This window comes from Phyllobates terribilis, unplaced genomic scaffold, assembly GCF_046119375.1.
Source record: "Phyllobates terribilis strain yellow unplaced genomic scaffold, ASM4611937v1 Scaffold_9__5_contigs__length_417890890, whole genome shotgun sequence".
NCBI lineage: Eukaryota > Metazoa > Chordata > Amphibia > Anura > Dendrobatidae > Phyllobates > Phyllobates terribilis.
This window is the reverse complement of record NW_027362769.1, coordinates 191,385,626-191,407,918: the sequence shown is the minus strand read 5'-3', so window position 1 is coordinate 191,407,918 and position 22,293 is coordinate 191,385,626. Positions and strand designations below refer to the sequence as shown.

Below are 22,293 nucleotides of genomic sequence, written 5' to 3'. Positions count from 1 at the left end.
GCAGACACACAGAGCGACCACAGAGCGACCACAGAGCGACCACAGAGCGACACACAGAGCGACACACAGAGCGACACACAGAGCGACACACAGAGCGACACACAGAGAGACACACAGAGAGACACACAGAGCGACACACAGAGCGACACACAGAGCGACACACAGAGCGACACACAGAGCGACACACAGAGCGACACACAGAGCGACCACAGAGCGACCACAGAGCGACACACAGAGCGACACACAGAGCGACACACAGAGCGACACACAGAGCGACCACAGAGCGACCACAGAGCGACCACAGAGCGACACACAGAGCGACACACAGAGCGACACACAGAGTGACACACAGAGCGACACACAGAGCGACACACAGAGCGACCACAGAGCGACCAGAGCGACACACAGAGCGACCACAGAGCGACACACAGAGCGACCACAGAGTGACCACAGAGTGACCAGAGTGACCACAGAGTGACACACAGAGTGACACACAGAGCGACACACAGAGTGACACACAGAGCGATACACAGAGCAGACACACAGAGCGACACACAGAGCGACACACAGAGCGATACACAGAGCAGACACACAGAGTGACCACAGAGTGACACACAGAGCGACACACAGAGCGACACACAGAGCGACACACAGAGCGACACACAGAGCGACACACAGAGCGACACACAGAGCGACACACAGAGCGACACACAGAGCGACCACAGAGCGACCAGAGCGACACACAGAGCGACCACAGAGCGACACACAGAGCGACCACAGAGTGACCACAGAGTGACCAGAGTGACCACAGAGTGACACACAGAGTGACACACAGAGCGACACACAGAGTGACACACAGAGCGACACACAGAGCGACACACAGAGCGACACACAGAGCGACCACAGAGCGACACACAGAGCGACACACAGAGTGACCACAGAGCGACACACAGAGCGACACACAGAGCGATACACAGAGCAGACACACAGAGTGACCACAGAGTGACACACAGAGCGACACACAGAGCGACACACAGAGCGACCACAGAGCGACACACAGAGCGACACACAGAGCGACCACAGAGCGACACACAGAGCGACACACAGAGCGACACACAGAGCGACCACAGAGTGACCACAGAGCGACACACAGAGCGACACACAGAGCGACACACAGAGCGACACACAGAGCGACACACAGAGCGACCACAGAGTGACCACAGAGCGACACACAGAGCGACACACAGAGCGACACACAGAGCGACACACAGAGCGACACACAGAGCGACACACAGAGCGACACACAGAGCGACACACAGAGCGACACACAGAGCGACACACAGAGCGACACACAGAGCGACACACAGAGCGACACACAGAGTGACCACAGAGCGACACACAGAGCGACACACAGAGCGACACACAGAGCGACACACAGAGCGACACACAGAGTGACCACAGAGCGACACACAGAGCGACACACAGAGCGACACACAGAGCGACACACAGAGCGACACACAGAGCGACACACAGAGCGACACACAGAGCGACACACAGAGCGACACACAGAGCGACCACAGAGCGACACACAGAGCGACACACAGAGTGACCACAGAGCGACACACAGAGCGAACACAGAGCGACACACAGAGCGACACACAGAGCGACACACAGAGCGACCACAGAGCGACACACAGAGCGAACACAGAGCGACACACAGAGCGACACACAGAGCGACACACAGAGCGACACACAGAGCGACACACAGAGCGACACACAGAGCGACACACAGAGCGACCACAGAGCGACACACAGAGCGACACACAGAGCGACACACAGAGCGACCACAGAGCGACCACAGAGCGACCACAGAGCGACACACAGAGCAGACACACAGAGTGACACACAGAGCGACACACAGAGCGACACACAGAGCGACACACAGAGCGACACACAGAGCGACCACAGAGTGACCACAGAGCGACACACAGAGTGACCACAGAGTGACTATAGAGCGACCACAGAGCGACTACAGTCTTATCGATTTAGACCAGACAACCCCTTTAATGTCGCCCATAATCTGTACAAATCCTATTAGAGACAAACAAATGATTACAGGTGAAAAAAGAAAAATAAGGAAGTAAAATAATGTGGTTGCATAAATCTTCACACCCTCCAACTAATACTGTGTTGCAGTCCCCTGTGCATTTCTGTCAGCGTTCAGTCTTTTTGGGTCGGGGTCTATCACTCGGCACATCTAGAATTGGCGATCTTTGCCGGCTCCTCTTTGCAGCCGCTCCACATATGTCAGATTGTGGGGGCATCTCTTGTGTACAGCGCCCTCTTCTGGTCACCACAGAGTGTCCCTTAGGTTCAGGTCTGGGCTCGGCCACTCCAGAACTTCCATCTTCTCCTGTTGACGCCTTTCTTTTGGTGATTTGGAGGTCGCTTAGGGTCGTTGTCGCAGAAAGGTGAAATTCATCATCATCTTCAGCTTTTTTAGCAGACGACAGAAGGTTTTGATGTAAAATTGGCTGAGATTTGTTCTGTCCATAATCTCCTCCCCCTTGGCTAAAGCCCCAGTTCCAGCTGCTGAAAACCATCCCCAGAGCACAATGCTGCCCCCACCATGCCTCACTGTGGGAATGGTGATCTTCTGCTGATGACCGGTGTCGGCTTTACACCTTCTGGGATTATGCCATCAGTCTCATCAGACAGAACACGTTTCCTGCTTCCGGTCACCGTGATGTCGGTTTTGCTAGAATGTTTTTCACTGTAAGAAAAGGCTCAGTCTTCCCCCGACCTCAGAGTGTGGACATATGAAGAATACAGGAGATTATTGTCACATGCAGGACATAACCAGGACTGGCCAGAAGCTCCTGCAGCTCCTCTAATGTTGCTGTCGTCTCTTCTCTATTCATCAATGTTTGAGGGACGTCCAGTTCTGGGTAATGTCACTGTTCTGTCAGATTTCAGCCTCTTCTTGATGTCTTCAGTGTCCATGGTAGACCCAATGCCTGGGAAATGTTTTTGCACCTTCTCCTGACTGACAACTTTCCTCACCGAGATCCTCTGCTGTGTTGTCAGCTGTTTATGGACCAGAAAATGTCAGGAAAATCCCCCTAGAGCAGCGACACTTTCTCTGGGGTTAATGAGAATCGCTGTAAATGACGGCGGCCGAGCGCTGACTACTGTGTAACATGGGAGAATGTGATCGGCTGATTCTGAGCACAACTACAGCCCTGATTATAGGAGGGTGTGCAGACTTATGCAACCACATCAGTGTAGTTCTATTTTGATTTCTTTTTACACCTGAAAAGATTTCCATTTGTTTTGCTCAGAATTTGTACAGATTATGGGCGTCAATAAAAGGAGGAAAAAAGTTCCAAAATTATTCTTCTTCGTAGGATTTTTTACATGACAAAAACCTGAGATTTGTCAGGGGTGTGCAGACTTTTGTATGCACTGTAAATATTGATGGGGATGGTGCAGTACCACGGTGTTGCACTCACTCGTTCTGCTTCCCGTTTCCCGTACTGTAATATGACATGGTAGACATATCTGCAGGGCAGGTTGCCGCCGTGGGTCAGGATCACTTTGCCTTTGCTGTTCCGCTTATGGTTCTCCTTGATTTCATTCTGTAATTTGCTGCCGGCTTTTTGGTAAATGGCGGCGGATACGGCTCCATACGAGAGGTTCAGATCGGAGGAGACTGAATTCACAATGACTGTTGTCTGGAAGAGAAATAATGAGGTTGATGAGCTTTACAGACACTGTGATACCTGGAGGCCCCCCAATACACAGAAGCGTCAGACCCTCACTCTGCCCCATCGTCCCCGCAGGACGCCCTTCATTACTATGGCATATTGAAGCTCGACACTTTAAGGTGATGGATCACAATCTTCATTTATTTTTAAACATTATAAACTTTACTGTATGAAAATGTGCAGCTCACAGCTGCGGGGAACCAGGCGCCATTTTATTGTAGCCCAGCACCATGAGCGAAGACACAGCTCCTCCGTGTCACAGCTCCTCCGTGCCACAGCTCCTCCGTGCCACAGCTCCTCCATGCCACAGCTCCTCCATGCCACAGCTCCTCCATGCCACAGCTCCTCCATGTCACAGCTCCTGCATGCCACAGCTCCTCCATGTCACAGCTCCTCCATGCCACAGCTCCTGCATGCCACAGCTCCTCCATGCCACAGCTCCTCCATGCCACAGCTCCTCCATGCCACAGCTCCTCCATGCCACAGCTCCTCCATGTCACAGCTCCTCCATGCCACAGCTCCTCCATGTCACAGCTCCTCCATGTCACAGCTCCTCCATGTCACAGCTCCTGCATGCCACAGCTCCTCCATGCCACAGCTCCTCCATGCCACAGCTCCTCCATGTCACAGCTCCTGCATGCCACAGCTCCTCCATGTCACAGCTCCTGCATGCCACAGCTCCTCCATGTCACAGCAACTTACAGTGGTGAACAGCGACAGGGGCTCCCGGCCACCAGGACAGCGGCCATGACAGCCGGTATGAGACATTACACTACTGTTACCTGTATGACTCAGTATCCCCCCTGTATCACTCAGTATCTCTCAGTATCCCCCCCTGTATCTCTCAGTATCCCCCCTGTATCTCTCAGTATCCCCCCCTGTATCTCTCAGTATCCCTCCCCTGTATCTCTCAGTATCCCTCCCCTGTATCTCTCAGTATCCCTCCCCTGTATCTCTCAGTATCCCTCCCCTGTATCTCTCAGTATCCCTCCCCTGTATCTCTCAGTATCCCTCCCCTGTATCTCTCAGTATCCCCCCCTGTATCTCTCAGTATACCTCCTCTGTATCTCTCAGTATCCACACCGTAAATCCACGTTCACACGTTCCCTATTTGGTCAGTATTTTACATCAGTATTTGTAAGATAAAACCAGGAGGGGTGATAGATACAGGAGGGGTGATAGATACAGGAGGGGTGATAGATACAGGAGGGGTGGTAATACAGGAGGGGGGATAGATACAGGAGGGGTGATAGATACAGGAGGGGTGGTAATACAAAAGGGGTGATAGATACAGGAGGGGTGATAGATACAGGAGGGGTGATAGACACAGGAGGGGTGGTAATACAGGAGGGGTGATAGATACAGGAGGGGTGATAGATACAGGAGGGGTGGTAATACAGGAGGGGTGATAGATACAGGAGGGGTGATAGATACAGGAGGGGTGATAGATACAGGAGGGGTGATGATACAGGAGGGGTGATGATACAGGAGGGGTGATGATACAGGAGGGGTGATGATACAGGAGGGGTGATGATACAGGAGGGGTGATGATACAGGAGGGGTGATGATACAGGAGGGGTGATAGATACAGGAGGGGTGATAGATACAGGAGGGGTGATAATACAGGAGGGGTGATAATACAGGAGTGGTGATAATACAGGAGGGGGGATAGATACAGGAGGGGTGATAGATACAGGAGGGGTGATAGATACAGGAGTGGTGATGATACAGGAGGGGGGATAGATACAGGAGGGGGGATAGATACAGGAGGGGGGATAGATACAGGAGGGGGGATAGATACAGGAGGGGTGATGATACAGGAGGGGTGATAGATACAGGAGGGGTGATGATACAGGAGGGGTGATGATACAGGAGGGGTGATAGATACAGGAGGGGTGATGATACAGGAGGGGTGATAGATACAGGAGTGGTGATAGATACAGGAGGGGTGATGATACAGGAGGGGTGATAGATACAGGAGGGGTGATAGATACAGGAGGGGTGATAGATACAGGAGTGGTGATGATACAGGAGGGGTGATAGATACAGGAGTGGTGCAGAGTTTCTCTTCTCCTTTCCTGATTGCTCCTGGTTTTCTCTTCCACTGATGGAGCCGGCAGAAGAAGCCCGAGCTCCAGCGCTTCATCTTGAAGAGTGACGGATAACTCAACCTCCAGAAGAGAGACCCTTTCAGGCCACCAGAAGACTCAGGACCACCTCCTGGACATTTTGTCCGCCCATGTGTCCAGTACAGAAGGAGGGCAGCACTTTGCAGAGGGTGGAAGACGCGCGCTCACCCTGAAGATTAAATCTGAGGTAAAGATGTTCCTCTCGAGTGACAACATTCACACAAAAAGAAAGTGTTATCTCTATGAGGGGGATATAGTCAGATTTTATTAAAGCCCACAGTATTATCTCTGTGAAGAAAACACCAAAAGTGGTTATTTCCACTGCGCCTTCTCCCGGCGAGACCCCCGACACTCCACACAGGGAAATCCCCATGGAAGCAGGGACCTCCGGACTTCAACCACGCGACCGGCTTCACAGGTTGCGGATAAAGGAGGAGAGAGACATTTCCTTACAAGGAATATTTTCCGATCCACCTTTATAAATCCACAATACTTCACAGTGTTCACTCCTTAGGTAGAGCGCCATCTCCAGGACTGGTTAATTTCTTGGAAAAACACACAACAGCGCATCCCCTTCCCTCAGGGCTGTGGAGTCGGTCAGCCAAACCTAAGACTCCTCAATTTCCACGACTCCGACTCCCAATACGGATCTGTCTCTGAACAGATGACTCGCAAAAAATACCAGCTCATATAATCTGCTCAGATTCTTTCCACAAGAAAGGGAACAGTTATCATCCGAGGATACGGATACTTCCATCAAAACAAAACGCAAAAAAAAACTGTCGCATGGGGCTTCAGAGATACAACTCCTCATCCTGACTCAAGATGATGATCAAGACACTAATGACCCTTCTCTGAGTAAAAGCCTTAAATAAGAACAAACCAAGATTGGAAGAAGATGCCTCTAAGGACCCAAATATCGAAGTCAGACCCAAGATATTTACCAGGATAGATGACGGAAGAAGATGCCTCTAAGGACCCAAATATCGAAGTCAGACCCAAGATATTTACCAGAATAGATGATGGAAGAAGATGCCTCTAAGAACCCAAATATCGATGTCAGACCCAAGATATTTACCAGAATAGATGATGGAAGAAGATGCCTCTAAGGACCCAAATATCGATGTCAGACCCAAGATATTTACCAGGATAGGTTACGGAAGAAGATGCTTCTAAGGACCCAAATATCGATGTCAGACCCAAGATATTTACCAGAATAGATGACGGAAGAAGATGCCTCTAAGGACCCAAATATCGATGTCAGACCCAAGATATTTACCAGAATAGATGACGGAAGAAGATGCCTCTAAGGACCCAAATATCGATGTCAGACCCAAGATATTTACCAGAATAGATGACTTTCAAACATCTGAAAGAAATGCCTCCAAGAATGTTATGAGAGCTCTTGCCAAAGCACTGAATGACAACATGGACCAGGGATGGGAAACACAGGCCCGGCTGTTTGTATCTGGCCTAAAAATAATTAACCAGAAAATAGAAGTAAATGATAAAAAAAAATTGACTTGGTTGAAAAAAAGACTGAAGTACTTACCAAAGAAAACCAAGAAACGAAGACAGAAATTCTTTACCTCCGTACAAAATTAGCCGATCTGGAAGATCGAAGTAGGAGGAATGACATCAAATTGAGGGGGGTCCCCGAAAATATCATTCAAAATAAATTAGAGGACTACGCAAGAAAATGACTGAAGACCACTATCCCCCTCCAACAGAACTAGAGATGAGAAGTGACATAGTCTTCCCCGTCCGACCTCATTCTCAGCAGATGTCCCTAGAGACACTATCCTCCTTCTGCATTTCTACAATACTAAAGAAAAATTAATACATTTGCTAAAAAAAGAAAAAGCAGCTTCAAGTCCCCTAAAATCAGAGTAAAGTATTTGCAGACTTATTATAAGATACCATATTTCAGCGAGATCTTTCCATGAAGTAATTACTACCCTACGCCAAATGGGTAGAAGACACAGATGGGGATTTCCAACTAAACTGTTGGTCACAGACAATGAATGGTAAGACTCTTCCTATCCTCAGTCCCCAGGAAGGACTCAACTTTATTTCTTCTATACAAAAAGGATTAGATCAGGAGACTAAACGTTCAAAACGAACCTGGAACTTTCATTGAAGCTCCTTTTGAATGAGGAGCGGACCTGTGGATTACAATACTTCACAACATCCGGAAGTGACTTTATAAGATCTGCTTCATCGTTGGAAGCCTTTTCAATGGATACAAGACATTTATTTCCCCTTACTTAGTACAGAACTCTTCTTACGGCCGACTGGATCTTTTCACAAACTTTTCCCCAAAAGGAAGCGAACCCACTAGCAGAAGTGCGCTCCTTCAGGAGAACTTTGTATATTACTAGTACCCAAGTTAAGTTTACTGCTTAGGAAACTTTGTAACTAATTTACCAGCGTTTATATTGTTTCTATTTTCACGTTTATCTTGTTTTAGTTAAACATTAAACTTTCCATATTTCGCGGTAACCTCCTCTGAGTTATATACAGGTGTAACTACCTATAAATATGGACACCAGGATTCTCTCCTTTAACGTTAGGGGAATAAATAGCCCGAAGAAAAGTTTTTTTTGACTTGGAAGGAAATTAAAAATAGTAATGCAGACATAATACGTCTACAGGAGACAAAACTAGAGAGAGAAAAGCCCCCCAAATTTACCCATAAAAATTACCCTCACATCATCAATACCTTAAATGAAAAGAAATAAGCAGAGGTGATTACAATCATAGAAGACTCAGGATCATATAAGCTAGAATCTGAATATTTCGATACTGAAGGCAGATATCATGCTTTGGTATGTTATATGGTGATGGGCGAATCTGTCACTGTTCAGGTTCGGCTAATACAGCCGAACACCGAACAGGTTTTTAAAAGTTTGGGTTCGGGTACCAGGACCCCGAACACTGAACCCATTCATATGAATGGGGGACCCGAACATACCTGGTTTCCCGCGCTGTCATTTGTGTGACAGTAATAGCATTACCGCCGTCAGAGCGCTGTGGCATCGTGCTGACAGGTGTCGACATGATGCCACAGCTGTGACAGTGACCCGGCGGTAAAAAGCTTACCGCGGGTCATAGATGCCGGCTGACGGTACTACTACCACAATCAGCCGGCGCCTCCGGCCATAGCAAACAGCGAGCACAGGCGATGTAGTCTCCTATCTGCCAGCGTCTGTGCTGTGCTGAATGTAAAAAAAAATGTTAAAATTAATAAAAAAAATATTAAAATAAAAATAAAACACATTATACTCATCTACACTTTGTCCACGATGTTTGCCGCCCCTGCAAAAAATAAAAAAAAACATACTCACCTGACACCTAATCCTCGAAGCCCACGATCACCTGTAATAAAGTTAAAATAATAAACCAACCTCATCCTCACCTGTCCCCCGCAGTCCAAATAACGAGGGTCCCACAAAGATCCCATGAACAGAGCGGCCACAGTGTACAGTTATATGAAAAAGTTTGGGCACCCCTATTAATCTTAAGCTTAATGTTTTATAAAAATTGGTGTTTTTGCAGCAGCTCTTTCAGTTTGATATATGTAATAACTGTTGGACACAGTAATGTTTCTGCCTTGAAATGAGGTTCATTGTACTAACAGAAAATGTGCAATCTGCATTCAAACAAAATGTGACAGGTGCATAAGTATGGGCACCCCACCAGAAAAGTGACATTAATATTTAGTAGATCCTCCTTTTGCCTCTAGTCGCTTCCTGTAGCTTTTAATGAGTTCCTGGATCGTGGATGAAGGTATTTTTGACCATTCCTCTTTACAAAACAATTCCAGTTCCTGTAAGTTTGATGGTCGCCGAGCATGGACAGCCCTCTTCACATGATCCCACAGATGTTCAATGATATTCAGGTCTGGGGACTGGGATGGCCATTCCAGAACATTGTAATTGTTCCTCTGCATGAATGCCTGAGTAGATTTGGAGCGGTGTTTTGGATCATTGTCTTGCGGAAAGATCCATCCCCTCCATAACTTCAACTTTATCACTGATTCTTGAACATTGTTGTCAAGAATCTGCTGATACTGAGTGGAATCTGTAACATACCTGGCGGCGTCTTTGCATGGTGGTCCATCTCCCACTGTGCAAGAGCGCGCACTTGATCTCCAGTCCAGAATGTCTCTCTGGCTTCCCTCCATGCTGTCTGTTTGTGTCTGTTTCTGCTGCTTAAGGGCGGCGCCCGATCACTTCCTGCTTTTTGTACCTGCTGCAGGCACACCCCTTGTGCGTCCTCAGCCTATTGCTGTCTGTCACCTGGTATTTAAACCAGCTGCTCCAATTAACCCATGCCTGAGCATTGTGTTTCATTCAGTGTGGTCTTTCACTCTGAATGTGCCAGGTCCCCTTCTGTGTTTGCTTGCCTTTCTTGTAGGCTGTATTTCCAGTCCTGTCTGAACACGCTCCTTGCCTGTTCGTTCCGCCTTCTAGGGGCCGCATACCTAGACCCGCTCCCGTATCTTGTCTGTCCTGTCTGAACACGCTCCTAGCCTGTTCCTCCCGCCTTCTAGGGGCTGCTTACCTAGACCCGCTCCTGTATCTTGCTACTGTGTCTGTTCTTGTCTGTATACTCTTCTAGCCTGTTTCCCGTGTTTCTCTATGTCCATACCTTTCCTTTTTCTGCAGAGTCTGAACTCGTACCTAACTCCTGCTCGTTGTCACTGTACTCCCGTTTGTGAGTTTGTGGTCCACTCGCTACTTCACTGCAAGTACCCTGTGGGTATCTGGTTCTGCCTTTCCCTTCCTGTCTGTTCCGTGTGTACAGAGCCCTGTCCCCCCTGCTCTGCCTTGCTCACCGCTCCGGCGGTTCTAGCCTGCTCTACTCTCGCTCACCGCTCCAGGCGGCCTCGTCCTGCTCTACTCTCGCTCACCGCTCCAGGCGACCTCGTCCTGCTCTACTCTCGCTCACCGCTCCAGGAGGCCTCGTCCTGCTCTACTCTCGCTCACCGCTCCAGGCGGCCTCGTCCTGCTCTACTCTCGCTCACCGCTCCAGGCGGCCTCGTCCTGCTCTACTCTCGCTCACCGCTCCAGGCGGCCTCGTCCTGCTCTACTCTCGCTCACCGCTCCAGGCGGCCTCGTCCTGCTCTACTCTCGCTCACCGCTCCAGGCGGCCTCGTCCTGCTCTACTCTCGCTCACCGCTCCAGGCGGCCTCGTCCTGCTCTACTCTCGCTCACCGCTCCAGGCGGCCTCGTCCTGCTCTACTCTCGCTCACCACTCTGGGCGGCCTTACTCTGCTGTGTTTGTCACCACATCTGTGGTTCTGTTCCTGAGTCCCAGTGTGTACTGGGTCCTATCCCGCCTGTGTTCCTACCTGCTAGTGCCTCCCTGTCTGCACTCTAGCCGTGCTTGCCTGTACCCCCCTGCCTGCATACCAGTCGTGCCTGCCTATACTAACCAGTCTGTTCCTGTATTCCCCTGTGTGGGTCAACAGCCGTGTCCGGGGTCTGTCCTGGAGTAGCACCTGGTCCCTCTGCTCGGTTCCTCCTTGGTGCACTGGCGTCGTATGCCGTCGTGCGACCCTGGTCGGATCGGGTGAATACCTAGTTACGCCCCTCCAGGCATTCACTCTCCGGCACGGTCCAATGGAATCACACGCACACGCCGCTCAGCCCGGGCGTGTGCATTACAGAATCCATGCATCCCTCAACTTTAACAAGATTCCCGGTGCCGGCATTGGCCACACAGCCCCAAAGCATGATGGAACCTCCACCAAATTTTACTGTGGGTAGCAAGTGTTTTTCTTGGAATGCTGTGTTTTTTTTGCCGCCATGCATAACGCCTTTTTGTATGACCAAACAACTCAATCTTGGTTTCATCAGTCCACAGGACCTTCTTCCAAAAATAAATTGGCTTCTCCAAATGTGCTTTTGCATACCTCAGCCGACTCTGTGCGTGGCGTGCTTGCAGAAATGGCTTCTTCGCATCACTCTCCCATACAGCTTCTCCTTGTGCAAAGTGCGTTGTATAGTTGACCGATGCACAGTGACACCATCTGCAGCAAGTTGATGCTGCAGCTCTCTTGAGGTGGTCTGAGGATTGTCCTTGACGGATCTCACCATTCTTCTTCTCTGCCTTTCTGATGTTTTTCTTGGCCTGCCACTTCTGGCCTTAACAAGAACTGTCCCTGTGTTCTTCCATTTCCTTACTATGTTCCTCACAGTGGAAACTGACAGGTTAAATCTCTGAGACTGCTTTTTGTATCCTTCCCCTGAACAACTATGTTGAATAATCTTTGTTTTCAGATCATTTGACAGTTGTTTTGAGGAGCCCATGATGCCACTCTTCAGAGGAGATTCAAACAGGAGAACAACTTGCAAGTGGCCACTTTAAGTAGCTTTTCTCATGATTGCATACACCTGGCTATGAAGTTCAAAGCTCAATGAGGTTACAAAACCAGAAAAAGTGCTTTAGTAAGTCAGTAAAAAGTAGGTAGGAGTATTTAAAACAAGAAAATGATAAGGGTGCCCATACTTATGCACCTGTCAAATTTTGTTTGAATGCAGATTGCACATTTTCTGTTAGTACAATAAACCTCATTTCAAGGCAGAAACATTACTGTGTCCAACAGTTATTACATAGATCAAACTGAAATAGCTGCTGCAAAAACACCAATTATAAGAAAACATTAAGCTTAAGATTAATAGGGGTGCCCAAACTTTTTCATATAACTGTATGTGACCGCTCTGTTCATTCACCGGCAATACACTGACTCAGTGATAATAGATAGATAGATAGATAGATAGATAGATAGATAGATAGATAGATATATTGATAAATGGATAGATAGATAGATGGATAGATATATAAATAATAGATGGATAGATAATATATAGATAGATAATAGATCGATAGATAGATAATAAATATACTGATACATAGATAATAGATTTATAGATAGATAATAGATATATGGATAGATTTATTGATCGATATATAGATAGATGATAGATAGATATATTGATATATGGATAGATAATAGCTATATGGATAGATATATAAATAATAGATGGATAGATAGCTATATGGATAGATATAAATATGTGATATGTATAATCAGTGCTTTGTGTGTACCGTACTGTTCATGTCATTTATTAATAAAGGAGTACATTTTTGGAAAAAAAATGGCGTGGGGTCTCCCATAATTTTATTAACCAGCAGAGGGAAAGTGGCTGATCGTCATCACGCTCCGGTCTACGGCTCTCTTACTTCCCCGGGCACAATACACCATCTATATCATTAGCTATATAATTGCCTTATATTACTGCTTCTACGCTTCTGCACGCTTGCCCTTTATTTATTCATGTATTTCTTTAATACTTCAGTAAGGTGAATGCAGTGGTTTTTGGGTACATTTTATTATTTTCCGCATGGAGGACTTTGGCAGCTCGTACTGCAGAGCCCTCAATACCACTTGGAATTATTTTCAGGATTTCTCCATGTATTTGGCTTCCGGTATGAATTTCTGACAATTATGACGGTGGCTCCCTCTAGTGTATGTAGTTTGATATGACCAGTTTTGTAGATTTTTTTCAGCTAATTGTTTCCCCTTTTTTTAAGCTGTTTTTGTCCTTTTTTGTTAATAAAGATTATTATTTTATGCTATTGGCTATCTGCTTCCACTAATTTTTGTAGGTTTTTGGGGGGGTTGATATTAGTAGCCTGGGAAGCTCCATGGGTATTACCCCCTTCCCAGGCTAAAAACATCCGCCCCAGCTGTCCGCTTTCCCTCTGCTGGTTAATGAAAGGACCCCACACCATTTGTTTTCAAGAAATTTACTCATTTATTAATAAATGACATGAACAGTATGGTACACACCCAAAGCACAGATTATATTGTATATATCACATGCATCATAAGGGTGCAGGCAGTGTGGGGTGCGGGTAGTGTGGGGTGCGGGCAGTGTGGGGTGCGGGCAGTGTGGGGTGCGGGCAGTGTGGGGTGCGGGCAGTGTGGGGTGCGGGCAGTGTGGGGTGCAGGCAGTGTGGGGTGCGGGCAGTGTGGGGTGCAGGCAGTGTGGGGTGCAGGCAGTGTGGGGTGCAGGCAGTGTGGGGTGCACGCAGTGTGGGGTGCGGGCAGTGTGGGGTGCGGGCAGTGTGGGGGGCAGGCAGTGTGGGGTGCACGCAGTGTGGGGTGCACGCAGTGTGGGGTGCACACAGTGTGGGGTGCAGGCAGTGTGGGGTGCGGGCAGTGTGGGGTGCGGGCAGTGTGGAGTGCGGGCAGTGTGGGGTGCACGCAGTGTGGGGTGCGGGCAGTGTGGGGTGCGGGCAGTGTGGGGTGCGGGCAGTGTGGGGTGCGGGCAGTGTGGAGTGCGGGCAGTGTGGGGTGCACACAGTGTGGGGTGCATGCACGTGTCCTCTTCAGCTAAGTGTCCTATTCGACAAGTGTCTGACAGTCATTTCAATGGCAGTCATTCAGGGCAGAAGTCCGGTAACCCACACTTTGTACTCTCTTCTAACTATGTACTTTATTCCTGCATCCATATTTCTGTGCGCTTTTTTCATCCACATTCAGAGCCCTATCCCCCCTCATCCATATCTGCCCCTCTCTCCTTCCCTCTCCCATGTACAGCTCCCATGCTCTTCTGAACTTCCAGAAAAATCTCACTCTGTCTCATCCAAAGGTATTGCACAAGAAACCATGTCACAAATCCAAAAACTATCTGCTCTCTCTCTTTTTACTGCTACTACTCACTTCAGGGGACATCTCTCCTAACCCCGGACCACCCTCCACCATCCTCAACCTCTCCCTTACCTCACATCGGAGCCCTGCTCACCTTATTACCATCAGCCGTACTCCTTCATCTCCCTCCTTCAACTGTGCACTGTGGAATCCACGGTCTATATGCAACAAGCTTCCTTTCCTGCACAATTACTTTCTGTCCATCTCTCTCAATCTGCTGGCCGTCACTGAAACCTGGATCCAGGACTCTGACACGGTCTCCCCTGCTGCTATTTCTCATGGCGGCCTGCATTTTTCCCATTCCCCAACACCTGTGAACAGACTTGGTGGTGGAGTCGGCTTACTCCTGTCCCCACAATGCACCTTCCAGGTCATCCCCCCCAGTACCATCACTCTCATTCCCTTCTTTTGAGGTCCACACCATCAGGCTCTTCCATCCCCTCTCCCTCAGAGTAGCGGTCGTATACCGTCCCCCAGGCTCACCCACCCAGTTCCTTGACCATTTTTCTGCCTGGCTGCCGCACTTCATGTCCTCAGATTTACCAACCCTTATCCTGGGAGACTTCAACATCCCCATAAACAGCCCCACCTCCTCATCCGCATCCCCGCTTCTATCTTTAACCACTTCTCTCAGCCTCTCACAGCTTTCAACCTCTGAGACACAAAGATGGAAACACCCTTGATCTGGTCTTTGTCCGGCTTAGTTCAATCCCCCACCTAGATAACTCCCCTCTTCCCCTCTCTGATCATAACATTCTCTCCTTCACGCTCACAAATCCTCGCCCGCCCCAGCACACTCCTACCTATCACACATTCAGAAATCTACAAGCCATTAACCCTCATACACTTACAGACGCCCTTCACTCATCACTGTTCCCAATCTGCTCTCTGTCCTGTCCTGATCTGGCTGTAATCCACTACAATGACACTCTCAGAAGCCCCCTGGACCAAGTAGCGCCCCTCACCCTCAGAACCTCTAAACACAGAGGAAAACAGCCCTGGCTCACACCGCAAATCCAGCGATGCTCTAGAAGTGCCGAACGCCTATGGAGGAAAACTCGCACACTAGAAGACTTTATCCACTATAAACTTATGGTAAAAACATATAACTCTGCCCTTCACCTCGCCAAACAGACCTACTTCACCACCCTGATCTCCTCACTATCCAACAACCCCAAAAAACTCTTCGATACCTTTCACTCCCTCCTCAGTCCTAAAGCGCAGGCCCCCACCACGGACATCTGTGCTGAGGACTTGGTCTCCTACTTCACAGAGAAAAGAGACACCATCCGTCAGAAAATCAGCTCCCAGCCACCAAGTGCCGTGACTCCCACCCCCCCGCACATCCCCTCTGGATCACTCTCCACATTTGACCCAGTCACAGAAGAAGAAGTCTCCAGGCTCCTCTCTTCTCATCCCACTACATGCACCACTGACCCCATCCCCTCGCATCTACTTCAGTCTCTTTCTTCAGTCGTCACTACTCGCCTAACTAAAATCTTCAACCTCTCCCTCTCTTCTGGTATCTTCCCCTCCTCCATCAAACACTCCATCATTACTCCATTATTAAAAAACCCTTCCTTGACCCTTCCTGCACAAACTACTACAGACCAGTCTCCAATCTCCCCCTCATCTCTAAACTCTTGGAGCGCCTGGTCCACTCCCGCCTTACCAGTTACCTCTCCACTCACTCTCTTCTAGACCCATCACAGTCCGGCTTCCACCCTCTACATTCTACAGAAACTGCACTCATCAAAGTAACCAATGACCTTCTGACAGCAAAACGTAACGGTCACCACTCTCTGCTCATTCTTCTTGACCTCTCTGCAGCTTTCGACACCGCTGACCACCACCTCCTACTCTCTACGCTCCACTCAATCGGCATAAAGGACACTGCTCTCTCCTGGTTCTCCTCCTACCTATCTGACCTCTCTTTCAGTGTATCGTTCGCTGGCTCCACTTCTTCCCCCCTTTCTCTCAGTGTTGGGGTTCCTCAGGGTTCAGTCCTTGGCCCTCTTCTCTTCTCTCTCTACTCAGCCCCAATTGGACAGACCATCAGCAAATTTGGTTTTCAGTACCATCTTTATGCTGATGACACACAACTATACACCTCATCCCCGGACCTCACCCCCTGACCTCACCCCCTGACCTTACCCCCGCTGTACTACAGAACACCAGTGACTGTCTGGCCGCAGTTTCTAACATCATGTCCGCTCTCTACCTGAAACTCAACCTTTCCAAAACTGAACTTCTTCTGTTCCCGCCGTCTACTCACCTCTCTAAATCTGACATCTCTCTTTCCGTGTGTGGCACCACAATAACACCGAGCGAGCAGGCGCGCTGTCTGGGTGTTGTGTGTGACACCAATCTCTCCTTCACCTTCCACATACAATCTCTTGCCCGCTCTTGTCGCTTGCACCTGAAGAACATCTCTAGAATCCGCCTCTTTCTCACCTTGGAAACAAAAACCCCTCACTGTCGCCCTGATCCACTGCCGCCTGGACTACTGTAACTCTCTATTAATTGGCCGCCCCCTCACTCGACTTTCCCCCCTCCAGTCCATCCTTAATGCTGCAGCCAGGGTCATCTATCTGGCTGATCGTTACTCAGACTCCTCCGCTCTGTGCCAGTCAGTGTGTCGGGGTAAAAGAGAATATATATATTTTGTAACTTTTATACTTTTGTAACTTTTATACGTTTTTTTTGCTAATGTACTAACCACCATTTTGTGTCCTATAACAATAAGCTTTCCTTGCTACGTATTACTTAAATCGAAACTTAAACTAAGACAGTTCCAGTGTTGCCAAGACTTATTTCAGAGAAACGAAACAAGATTATAAGCTGACGGCTGCAATATCTGCCCAGAGACTGAGATAAGGAGATGTGGACCAATCAGGAGTGGCCAGACACTGGACTTTCATGGCTTACCCCGCCCCGGACAACCCCTTTCCCCTCCCCATTATGTAGTGTATTTAGGTTTGTGTATATAGGAATAAACACAGAACATTGCTGAGGACGTTGTCTGTAGTAGCCTTCTGAGCATGCTCTGAGTTTGAACCAGCTTGTTGTCTGACTCATTCTTTGAATGGTTGACCCATGCTCATAGTTTGAATTTGGAGTGACTGGAGGACGAGTGGAATGTCATCACGACCCCCACAAGTGCACTGCCTGCCCATGAATTATAGGATCCAATTTAAATTGCTTGTTTTCACCTACAAAGCCCTCCACAGTGTGGCACCCCCCTACATCTCCTCCCTCATTACAGTGCGGTGCCCCCTACATCTCCTCCCTCATTACAGTGCGGCACCCCCCTACATCTCCTCCCTCATTACAGTGTGGCACCCCCCTACATCTCCTCCCTCATTACAGTGCGGCACCCCCCTACATCTCCTCCCTCATTACAGTGTGGCACCCCCCTACATCTCCTCCCTCATTACAGTGCGGCACCCCCCTACATCTCCTCCCTCATTACAGAGCGGCACCCCCCTACATCTCCTCCCTCATTACAGTGTGGCTCCCCCCTACATCTCCTCCCTCATTACAGTGCGGCTCCCCCCTACATCTCCTCCCTCATTACAGTGCGGCACCCCCCTATATCTCCTCCCTCATTACAGAGCGGCACCCCCCTATATCTCCTCCCTCATTACAGTGCGGCACCCCCCTACATCTCCTCCCTCATTACAGTGCGGCGCCCCCTACATCTCCTCCCTCATTACAGTGCGGCACCCCCCTACATCTCCTCCCTCATTACAGTGTGGCACCCCCCTACATCTCCTCCCTCATTACAGTGCGGCACCCCCCTACATCTCCTCCCTCATTACAGTGTGGCACCCCCCTACATCTCCTCCCTCATTACAGTGCGGCACCCCCCTACATCTCCTCCCTCATTACAGAGCGGCACCCCCCTACATCTCCTCCCTCATTACAGTGTGGCTCCCCCCTACATCTCCTCCCTCATTACAGTGCGGCTCCCCCCTACATCTCCTCCCTCATTACAGTGCGGCACCCCCCTATATCTCCTCCCTCATTACAGTGCGGCGCCCCCTTCATCTCTTCCGTCATTTCTGTTTATCGGCCTACCCGTTCTCTATGCTCCGCAAGCGACTTTCGACTAACATAAGCACTAATCCGTACCTCCCACTCCCGGCTCCAAGACTTCTCCCGAGCTGCACCTATTCTCTGGAATGCTTTACCCCAAGAAATTAGGACGAACCACAACTTACACAGTTTTAGGCACTCCCTAAAAACACATCTGTTTAGGGCGGCCTATCACCTTCCCTAATCGAAGTCCCTTTATCTTCTTATAGTCCATCCCTTATTTCTCCAAACATAAGTCTCCACCAAACTCCATTGAACCCAAAAGCACCAGACACTGGCCGGCGGCTACAGACACTGGCCGGCGGCTACAGACACTGGCCGGCGACTACAGACACTGGCCGGCGACTACAGACACTGGCCGGCGACTACAGACACTGGCCGGCGACTACAGACACTGGCCGGCGACTACAGACACTGGCCGGCGACTACAGATACTGGCCGGCGACTACAGATACTGGCCGGTGACTACAGATACTGGCCGGTGGCTACAGATACTGGCCGGTGACTACAGATACTGGCCGGTGACTACAGATACTGGCCGGTGACTACAGATACTGGCCGGTGACTACAGATACTGGCCGGTGACTACAGATACTGGCCGGTGACTACAGATACTGGCCGGTGACTGCAGATACTGGCCGGTGACTGCAGATACTGGCCGGTGACTACAGATACAGGCCGGTGGCTACAGACACTGGCCGGTGACTACAGATACTGGCCGGTGACTACAGATACTGGCCGGCGACTACAGATACTGGCCGGCGACTACAGATACTGGCCGGTGACTACAGACACTGGCCGGCGACTACAGATACCGGCCGGTGACTACAGATACTGGACGGTGACTACAGACACTTGCCGGTGACTACAGATACTGGCCGGTGGCTACAGACACTGGCTGGTGACTACAGATACTGGCCGGTGACTACAGATACTGGCTGGTGACTACAGATACTGGCTGGTGACTACAGATACAGGCCGGTGGCTACAGACACTGGCTGGTGACTACAGATACTGGCTGGTGACTACAGATACTGGATGGTGACTACAGATACTGGCCGGTGACTACAGATACTGGCCGGTGACTACAGATACTGGCCGGTGACTACAGACACTGGCTGGTGACTACAGATACTGGATGGTGACTACAGATACTGGCCGGTGACTACAGATACTGGCTGGTGACTACAGATACTGGCTGGTGACTACAGATACTGGCCGGTGACTACAGATACTGGCCGGTGACTACAGATACTGGCCGGTGACTACAGATACTGGCCGGTGGCTACAGATACTGGCTGGTGACTACAGATACTGGCTGGTGACTACAGATACTGGCTGGTGACTACAGATACTGGCTGGTGACTACAGATACTGGCTGGTGACTACAGATACTGGCTGGTGACTACAGATACTGGCTGGTGACTACAGATACTGGCTGGTGACTACAGATACTGGCTGGTGACTACAGATACTGGCCGGTGACTACAGATACTGGCTGGTGGCTACAGATACTGGCTGGTGACTACAGATACTGGCTGGTGACTACAGATACTGGCTGGTGACTGCTCATGCAGCCTTTGTCTATCCCTCATCCCCTCAGGATGGCCGGACCATCATTGTAAATAAGCCCCTGTACTTTGTGTCACCCCCACCTCATTGTAGATTGTAAGCTCTTACCAGCAGGGGTGTCATTATTTTTGCTGTAATTATTGTATTATCTTTAGCTATGTTACTTATGACTGTTGTATATGAACCTCTGAATTGTAAAGTGCTGCGGAATATGTTGGCGCTATATAAATAAAAATTATTATTATCACATTTATATCTATCTGTATATCTATGCATATATCTATTATCTACAGTGGGGGAAATAAGTATTTGATCCCTTGCTGTTTTTGTAAGTTTGCCCGCTGACAAAGACATGAACAGTCTATAATTTTAAGGGTCGGTTAATTTTAACATTGAGAGATAGAATATCCAAAAAAAATCAAGAAAATCACATTTATCTAATTTATACAATGTATTTGCATTTTGCAGTGAGAAATAAGTATTTGACCCCCTACAAACCATTATGAGTTCTGGCTCCTACAGACGAGGTAGACGCTCCTAATCAGCTCGTTCCCTGCATTATAGACGGCTGTATTACATAGTCACCCGTATAAAAGACTCCTGTCCACAGACTCAATCAGTGCGCTGCCCCCCTGTGGTCGGTGTGTGGCCCTCTACAACATGGGCAAGACCAAAGAGCTTTCTAAGGATGTCAGGGACAAGATCATAGACCTGCACAGAGCTGGAATGGGCTACAAAACCATAAGTAAGACGCTGGTGAGAAGGAGACGACTGCTGGTGCAATAGTAAGAAAATGGAAGAAATACAAAATGACTGTCAATCGACATCGATGTGGGGCACCATGCAAAATCTCACCTCGCGGGGTATCCTTCATCATGAGGAAGGTGAGAGATCAGCCTAAAACTACATGGGGGGAACTCATTAATGATCTCAAGGCAGCTGGGACCACAGTCGCCAAGAAAACCATTGGTAACACATTACGTCTTAAAGGTTTATAATCCTGCAGTGCCCGCAAGGTCCCCCGGCTCCAGAAGGGCTGTGGAGTCTGAGTTGTGGAGTCGGAGGCCATTTTGGTGCAGTCGGTATAAAATGGAGCGACTCCAACTCCTAATATAATACATTAGGTGCAGGAGTTCAATGCAGTTTGTGGGGAATATTTTTTCATAAGAATTTGGGAAAGTCATGAAATGTCCTATAAATGTCTGTCCTATTCCTGATCTCAGGGTCTGGACTTTTAGCTGAGATGAATCTGTGCTGCAGTAAATTCATCACTTACACATGAGCCGTGTATGAGGGGGTCGGAGCCGTGTATGAGGGGGTCGGGGCCATGTATGAGGGGGTCGGAGTCGTGTATGAGGGGGTCGGGGCCATGTATGAAGGGGTCGGAGCCGTGTATGAGGGGGTCGGAGCCGCGTATGAGGGGGTCGGAGCCGCATATGAGGGGGTCGGAGCCGCGTATGAGGGGGTCGGAGCCGCGTATGAGGGGGTCGGAGCCGCGTATGAGGGGGTCGGAGCCGCGTATGAGGGGGTCGGAGCCGCGTATGAGGGGGTCGGAGCCGCGTATGAGGGGGTCGGAGCCGCGTATGAGGGGGTCGGAGCCGCGTATGAGGGGGTCGGAGCCGCGTATGAGGGGGTCGGAGCCGTGGAGTCGGAGTCGTGGAAATTGAGGAGTTGGAGTAGAAGGTTTGGCTTACCGACTCCACAGCCCTGCCTATAACCCCACTGCCACCGCTACAGGGCAGTGGGTAGAGCGAGGCTAAGTGCCAGAATTGGAGCATCCTGCATTAAACTACTGTACCCAATTTATTATATATTTTAGCAGTTGGAGTCGCTCCATTTTATACCGACTCCAACTCCACAGCCCTGGTGATAGGGTTGGGGTTGATGTCAGCTTATAATGCCAGCTGACATCAAGCTCAGGTTAGTAATGGAGAGGCGTCTATAAGACGGAAGTCAAATGTGAAATAAAAACACCCAGAATACAATATTTTATTTGAAATAA

At 49.2% G+C, this 22,293-nt stretch overlaps 1 protein-coding gene across 2 annotated transcripts in view; it reads right to left on the bottom strand.

The window, feature by feature from the left end:
- LOC141161966 (protein mono-ADP-ribosyltransferase PARP9-like) overlaps positions 1–22,293 on the bottom strand; it is a 136,305-nt gene that overhangs the window by 99,605 nt on the left and 14,407 nt on the right. For both annotated transcript variants that reach the window (XM_073647555.1, XM_073647554.1), the window contains exon 3: positions 3,513–3,734. In XM_073647555.1, the coding sequence (XP_073503656.1) occupies positions 3,513–3,734 (222 nt within the window). The remainder of the gene's footprint in view (positions 1–3,512; positions 3,735–22,293) is intronic.